Source organism: Schistocerca americana, chromosome X (assembly GCF_021461395.2).
Source record: "Schistocerca americana isolate TAMUIC-IGC-003095 chromosome X, iqSchAmer2.1, whole genome shotgun sequence".
NCBI classification, from domain to species: domain Eukaryota; kingdom Metazoa; phylum Arthropoda; class Insecta; order Orthoptera; family Acrididae; genus Schistocerca; species Schistocerca americana.
In genome coordinates, this window is record NC_060130.1 from 938,118,749 (window position 1) to 938,127,160 (window position 8,412).

Genomic DNA, 8,412 nt, shown 5'->3' on the forward strand with positions numbered 1-8,412 from the left:
TCACAATTTGAAATGTCTGATATCCCACTTATTAAAGTTTACCTGCAAGAAACAATATAGAATGTTCAAATTTTTTCAGAGTGCATAATGGTGAAAACTGGCAAAATATTTACATTATACACTTATAGCCATAAGAACATTTGTTGAAATTTGGGAACAAGTAACTCAAATAATAATCTGCATATTTTCCTCAGTGATGTACTAAATATTTTGGGGAAAATTTTCACCTAAGTAAAAAGTCTCCACTGTCAAAAAGGAAGTAGTAAAAATTTCACAAACACCTCTTGTATGCATTTGTTTAACACTTTCACTGCGGCTGACGCTTATAAGCGCAAGCCACGAGCGAGTGCGGCTGACGCTTATAAGCGTCCGCGCTCACTATCGGATTACTCAGTCTAGTTGCAGCTAGCATCAAAGCATGTAAACTTTAGTTTTGTGTGGTCAGTTATCAAACATATATTGTTTGTAATGGCGGATAATGAAGCGACATCTGGACCTTCCAATGTAAAAAGGAGCAGGAAAAGTGTTAAATTGACAGAGGAACAGTTACTTAGTGCACTAGACGACAGTGACTTTCCGGGTAGTGAGGACAAGGCATACCACGGAGATTGTCATTTAGAGGCTGCAGAAGAATTGCAGAGTGATGATAGCATGGAAGCACAGCTTTCGAATCTGTATCATGACAGTTCCGAATCTGACGATACGGATCACAACGATTGTGTGGAAATCGACGACGAAAAAGAGCCCAACCTGCAACACGGAGATAATCCAGGTGGGTCCTGGCATAAAGAACCACATAATATGCAGTATCACCCATTTATGAAGGAAGAAGTTTTGCAAATTCATCCTGCTGGCAATTCTCCTACGGATTTCTTCAGATTATTGGTAACAAACGAAGTGTTGCAACTTTTAGTTGATGAAACGAACGATAACGCAGTCAACATATTGCTGAGCTACAATAAAAAAGAGGGATCTAGGCCCTGTAAATGGAAACCTCTAAGTATAGGCAAATTACTAGTTTTCTTGGGTGTTTCGTTACATATGGTTTACGTTAAATACCCGCGATTACAAGACTACTGGAAGAAAGAACCGCTGTCTGAGAATAGAGGAATAGCAATGAGTATAAGCAGAGACTGGTATTTGATCATATTACACACTCTGCATTTTGCAAAAAATCCACTTCCAGGAAACCCGAAACCAGACAACCGTTTATATAAGATATAAACTGTATTGGATTATTTTAACACAAGAATGTCTCAAGTGTATTACCCGGGAAGAGATTTATCAACAGATGAATCAATGATTCTTTGGAGGGGAAGATTGTCATTTAGACAATACATAAAAAGCAAATGTAATAAATATGGCATTAAGATATATATGGAATCCAAATTTTTTCTGAATGCAGTGGATTTGTTGCTTGTTGAATTGTATTTTTTGTTACATTATCAACAAATCACGAACATTTGAAAGACGCCTGTGACCCCTATGGGTTTCACAAAGCAAACAGACCACAATACAGTCGAAGCTTATTTGAAGTAATGCATCTAAGGTGTCATCATTAAGTCAGTATAGAACATGATCCTACAGACCTTACAAGATCTTGATGTCAGCCTGTAGCTCAGGTGTGCTCAGGAGCGTCGGCTACGAGCTGTACCCGTCGTTTAGGACTGTTACCGGCCCGCACTCACACTGGTGGCGTAACATTACTTATATCAGAACAGCACAATCATCTGACTCCGCTTGCATTGCTTATGACAACAGCGTCATCTTACTTCAGATCCAAAACACGAGTGGTATTCGAATCCAGAACTATATCTTTTAGTCTATAATCAATTGTGCATTGAGATACGACTATCATTCTGTATCATATCAAGTAAGAAGTTGTAGAGTGCAGTAATATACACATTCCTGTTGACAAAGATTGTTTCCAAGCTATGTATTTCAGTGATCTAATATTTTTGTGTGGGTTGCACCTGCTTCACTAATTCCAGAAATAAATCTAGGCTTGCTAGGACACACTACAGGGTCCCAACACAAATGTCCCAACCTTGTGTGCACGTGTGGTTTTTTTTCCTTTTTTGGCACTACAGTAAATAATGTCGCACACATTTTACTGCCTTCACATCGCACATCACAGAACAACCCTTTGCAGGATCCTCTTCATTTCCTAATATTGTGTACTGCACTTGCAGACCTGCACAACTATCAGACACCACCAATCTACAATGACAATGTGAGATCTGGTGACTTAACTGGGTGTGGACAATGTGATCAAACTGATGGTATGCTTAAGACATATTCTAGATTGTTATTCTAGTATCGGCACATTAAAAAAGTTTTCACTTTAATTGTAGAACTTCCTCTTTTAATCAAATTCAATCTATGTAATTCATATTCAGTTAAAAATCTTGTCACATGAGCACAAAAAGCCTAGCTACTTTAAGTAGCTTATGATCAAGTGTACATTCAATTTTAAAACCAATTCAGGTATACAAATTCAAATAAATTTCTAACATACAGTTGTTATTCATTGACCCAATCAAGGACCAAAAAAAATGGTTTAACCAATTGCTGGTTAACAATATTCCCCAAAAGGAATGCTACACGCTGTTCAGAACTGTAACAACTCCAACAGCAGCAAAAGTTACAGAAATAATGTAAGGTGAGAGAACATTAAACAAATGAAAGAACCTCTAGCCATTCTTTCCTGTTTTGGAAGGCTGGGGAGAGTTCCTTTAAGCATGTGCAGCAAGAAAAATTGTCACCGACTTCAAACCACAATATCATACAGCAGTGAGAACTGAACAGCAGATCTCTCAAAAATGAGTGTCATGCTGTATTGTAAAGGGCATGTTAGGACAACAATGTGGCAATACACTACAGAGAGAGCACCGAATTACACAATGTTATCACTGCACAAGATTATCAGCTTGTCTCCACAGTTACAATGAACTATAAATCATCTGCAGTCTCTGCTCAACTCTGGGGTACAGGTGCGTGTGCTTATCTGTTACTTCAGTGCAGGCTGGAGTAGTGGCATATACACCCTCACTCTGCTGTTAAGAAGCCACTAACTCAACTTTAATACATGTATGATGTTCATTGGTGTGCCAAATAGCAACATTTGGCTGGTGTGGAACTAAAAAAATCATCAATGTAATATTTTTGGTAAAATGCAGGCTACAGTAAATCTGAACCTAATAAGTAAGTACCTATGTATTATAAAGTGGGCTGTGTGTTCTTTCATGTTGTAAGTGCTCCAAATGTTGAAATACCATTTCAGAATTGGCATACATTTTCCTACTACTGGATAACATGAATATTTATCAAAAAAATTTGGCATTTACTGCTACTGATAAATGTAGCTGGCAACACAGAATGCACCACCACTGGTATTTTAATGTTTGTTGTATCAGTTACATATGAAAATGAAACTATTATCAAAGTTATAAATAAACTAAGTGTTAATGGATTAGTAGTGGCAAAGAACAGGTAACATCTTTGTATCAACATGAAAAACCAACTTCCTCAACAAGCTAAGCTCACTCTCCTCAGTGACTGCTGTGGTGGTCAAAACTGCAACTAGAATTAGATTTACTTCACTGTGTACATTTTGAATAATTAAAGTGATGAAATTTGTATTATCTAGTAACTTGTCATACTTATTTATGAATCTGAGACACAGCAGCTCACCATAGGCACACAATTTGTGTCATTTGCGTAGCAATTAGTGAAAAAGAATTACTTACGGTTTTAAAAAATTTAGAATTGTCTGCAGTAATGAGTGTCCAGTACCTCATTATGTACTCTATGTCCAGGGTTCCATAAACAAAATTCATACCTAAGTAAAATACATTTGTTTGTGCTATTACTGTTTGTTCATAGACCACTGTAGTTCCATACCAGCCTTTTTCTATCTCCCTGCAAGTCCAAAGTGTGTATCCTACAGAGGTCATTACATAATTAAGTTGCGGCAGTGACAATCTGGCTTAGTGAACAGTTGGCAAAGATGTCTTAGCTATGCCAGACCTCACGAAAGTCTTTAAGGAAAGATTTGCAAGGTGTAGCATAGCCAACTGTTTCCACTTGTTCCATCACACATTTTAGGTATTTCCCACATTTTAGGTATTTCCCACATTTTAGGTATTTCCCACATTTTAGGTATTTCCCACATTTTAGGTATTTCCCACATTTTAGGTATTTCCCACATTTAGTTCAGTTCACATGTCTTTCCTGTCAATTTATCTTGTACAACCTGTATTACTTGTGTTGAGTGTATGTCTTATCACCATTTGAGTGGTCCTCACAGAAGTTATTGATAGTACAGTTAACATGGCATAGCAGGCTGGCAAATGCTCTGTGCCAACAGATACAATCTTGTGCACTTTATATACAGAACTTACCTCTGAATAAAGATATCACGTTAGTACTCTCAGTGGAATGGAGTAGTACTGAGGAACTTGCCAATTTTGTTTTGCACATACCAACTTGAACTTATTACAATTTAATGTAATAACTACACAGTACACAAAAATTCCTACTTTACTCTTTACAGAAAATTTAGCATCATACTGCACTTATCACGATACCACTGACAATTTTTTACAGCCACCTGTACCACTGCCACTCCCCTTCCCCTCAATTGCTGCTTCCTGACATTTAGGATTTATCTGAAGCACTTTCGCATCTTCAAGTGTGAAAATGTGAATTGTCCTCATAAAATATGTAACTTGATGCCTTCACATTTCACACTAACAGTCCAGTGCTGCATTTAATACATTAGACAGCTACATAACTGAGGAACTTTACACGGGCCCCACAAATACCCTAAAATGTGGATAGTTCAAAAACTTTTCGAAAGTATGAAAATAACTGCATAGGGTTTACAGCAAATCAAATTTTGGAGGGAGGACCCTGTGTCATGTTTCATTTACCTAACTTTCACATTAAGCCATGTAACATTACCAGTGTCTCCCAATGCCAACAGCAACAAGATTAAGATGACTAAAGTTAAGTACCAGTGAGTTGTTACAAGGTTCTTCTCTACACTGCTATGTTAACAACTTACATGCATACAGTTCATTACACTCTTGCCTCCCTGCAGATCACAGATGAAGAGCTGAAATTCCCATTTCCTACCAAACAGCAGAGAACAGAATCTACACTTTAGCACTGCCAATTTTCATACTGTTCCAAGACAGTGTGCAAGAAACTTACCAAGTAACACTTATTTCACATGTACTACAAAATTGTTATTACAACTATAATTACTTCCTAAATGAAGACAGTCATCTGATCACCTCACTAATGTGCTTTTTATTTTGTGCAAGTGGAACAGAAGCCCATATAGTTTGTGTATTATGTAATTGCAGATTTGGCAGCAACAAATTTAAGAGAGACCAGGCAGATGTCATTTACTCCACAGCTACTAGTACACCAGTGAAGCTTTCAAGTAAATTGATATCATTCCAAAGATTTTGGTACACTACGGTGCCTTACCGGGTATGGTCATGTGGAGGTGATATGCCATTTCCTTCCTTCAACCTCTGAACAAATTTGCCCCAACAGTTATGAGGCCCCACTATTGAATGATCAATATTTTGCTTTAGTATTTGAACACTCCAGCTCTACTTCTGGTGAAATCTACCAAATTTTAAAGATTCATTTGTTAATCACATTGTGTTATGACTGACTACTCATGCATCTACATCATTCTATTAGTGCGTGTAGCCTTTCAAGAATTTAACAATTTTCCAATTATTTAATATGTATTACACATTTCAAACAAAAAGTGAACTGCAAGAAAAGTAAGTAGCATTTAGGAACTTTATTGCTGTATCAATTGCAGAATTGTAACAAGTAATTCATACATTCAAATGCAAGAACATATGCACTTAGTTTTATAATACTTAAGTGGTTAATACTTTTCACATAAATTATCAGATCTGTCTCCTTAGGCATGATTTGCTGTAGAAAAGTACTCTTTGCTGTCAACAGGATTCGGCTTCATTGTCTTGTCTCCTGGCTTCCAACCAGCAGGGCACACTGTAAAGAGATTATTGCAGTAAATAACAATGCCACATCACACAGTTCAAATTTGTTACTCTGAACCCTTGATCCTTACCTTCACCATGTACATCAGTATGCTGAAAGGCTGTTATTAAACGTAATGTTTCATCTACACTCCTTCCAACAGGCAAGTCATTAATTGTTATCTGCCGTAGATTCTGCTTTCCATCAATTATAAATAGCCCTCTGTACGGGATACCTGTCTCTTCATTCAGGACACCATAATCTTTTGCAATCTTCATAGATTTGTCAGCAAGTAGGGGAATATTTAACTTTGACACGCCACCATTTTTACGTGGTGTATTAACCCAAGCAAGATGACTGTACTGGCTATCACAAGAAATGGCTATTAGTTCACAATTTAATTTCTTAAATTCCTCAACACGGTCTGAGAAAGCAATAATTTCCGTAGGACAGACAAATGTGCTGAAAGAAAAAAAAAAAAAAAACCAAATTAGTATTTTGTAAGATATTATATTTATGTTAAAAGAAATCTAGTATTCATACCCAAAATCTGTAACTACTCATCACAACCAGAAAAATTCAAGATGCACATATCCCAATCAATACCAAAGCAACAAAAAATTAGGCCACCTGAAATTTAATGACATACCCACCACAACTACATGAGACAAGAGCTACACAGCCCAACCTTAGTAACTCAGCTTCAACTCCAAACACTTTGGAAAATTTTAGCCAACAGGTGCAGTCATTTTTTTTAAGGCAGAAAAATGACAGTTTGTGCATGGTCACGAACTCAATATCCAGTACAGCAATTGCAACCCCCCCCCTCCTCCCTCCCCCCCCCCTCCTCGCCCTCCAAACAAATCCACAATTAACATTTACATATTAGTTAAATCAGAATGAAATCTAAGAACATACAGCACCTCAGTAATTTATAGATGCCGTACTTGATGGCTACACTGATCAATATCCTATAATTAAAATCCATCATTCCCTAGTTTTACCTAAGCTGGATACCTGCACTTCAGATTAAATAAGATTGCCCATAGTTTCTGTACAACAGATTTGCGACGGAGTTAATGACTAATTAGGCATGTCCATTACAAAATTCTATCACACACATACGTACGTTCCAACAACTATTAAAAGCTACTATTGTCTTCCACATTCAGTTACTCTGTGGACTAACTCTCATCTAAATAATAGGTACCGGAATTTTCGCAGATTACTTTAGGCAACGGGAAAACTAGTGATCATGGTGCAGTTTGTTTTCTGGTAAAAAAGAAGGTCGCGAAAATGGGACCGCAACAACACATCGATTGGAACCCAAAGAACTCTATCTACTTCCATTCACGTTGCCAAGCAAGCACAACCAAGGACAAAGGATTGTGGAAAAAAACCCACACACACACACTCACTGACTCAAACTTCCTGGAGTCCAATAGTATGCGTCAACGGCACTGAAGCCGGTTTGCTTATGTAAGCAAGCCTGTTCCTGACGCAATAATTCTGCTTAACAATTAAGACTAACGGATGAAACGTTCACAAAGTTCCATGGAAATTACGCAGTACTTAGTTACATCAAATACAAATCATAAGTACCGCATACTTACAAATCCAAGGGATAGAAGAACAGTACTAAGTATTTTCCCTTGTAATCTGACAACTTTATATCCTCAAAGTTAGTACCCACAACAGCAACTCCAGAAAAAGAAGGCGCCGGCTTTGCTAAATCCGGAACAGGCATTATCACAATTTTCTACCTGAAACACAGAAAAAAATGAAATTCTGGCGTTGTTTCGTTATTTCACAAAAAAGCGAGAGGTGTGTGTGTGTGTGTGTGTGTGTGTGTGTGTGTGTGTGTGTGTGTGTGTGTGTGTGGAAACAAAAAAAGAGAGGAAATAATTTTTTCCCCCCTCTTGTAAATCCTATATTGTAGGCAAGCGTTAATAACAGACCTTAACACTGAACAAACTAAAACACATAACACGTAACAATACATACTTCAGCGCAGTTGCATCAACTACTTACTTTCAACGAAAGCCGGTAAAACCGATAACAAACCAACAACGGCTGCGAGACTTCAAATGGCACGAGCACAGCTCTGTATTCGATTTTAAAGCAGGCGGGTGCGTTCCATTAGTTCCCTTACCAACTGATCGATCCATCGATATTGTTCCAAAGGTGCTCGACTACAAAAATGATGTTTATGCGCCAAGTTTCCATAGACATTAATTTCCTTCACGAGCAGCCCCTCATCATCAATCGCGTAAGTCAACTCGCATATGGATAAACCCAACTTGCACACTGTCGTGCCAACTTACGCGTAAATTACAAAAGTTAAAAGGCATTCTTCTTTCTTGCACGATGTCGCTTCCC

At 37.7% G+C, this 8,412-nt stretch overlaps 1 protein-coding gene across 1 annotated transcript; it reads right to left on the reverse strand.

Annotated features, from left to right (window-relative positions):
- Window positions 1-5,808: 5,808 nt before the first annotated feature.
- Window positions 5,809-8,200, reverse strand: LOC124555253 (peroxiredoxin 1). The gene is made up of 4 exons (XM_047129118.1): window positions 8,065-8,200; window positions 7,647-7,796; window positions 6,125-6,495; window positions 5,809-6,045 (listed from the first exon to the last, which is right to left on the reverse strand). Exons 2-4 carry the CDS (start codon window positions 7,778-7,780, stop codon window positions 5,954-5,956), a joined length of 597 nt encoding a protein of 198 aa, XP_046985074.1. The 5' UTR covers window positions 7,781-7,796; window positions 8,065-8,200; the 3' UTR covers window positions 5,809-5,953.
- Between the last annotated feature and the right edge of the window lie 212 nt (window positions 8,201-8,412).

Coding starts and splice junctions, on each gene's coding strand:
- LOC124555253 (XM_047129118.1), bottom strand. CDS start 7,780: ATGCCTGTTCCGGATTTAGCAAAGCCGGCGCCTTCTTTTTCTGGAGTT. Junction 6,496..7,646: donor TTCTTCTATCCCTTGGATTT/GTAAGTATGCGG, acceptor TTTTTCTTTCAG/CACATTTGTCTGTCCTACGG. Junction 6,046..6,124: donor TACTGATGTACATGGTGAAG/GTAAGGATCAAG, acceptor ATCTCTTTACAG/TGTGCCCTGCTGGTTGGAAG.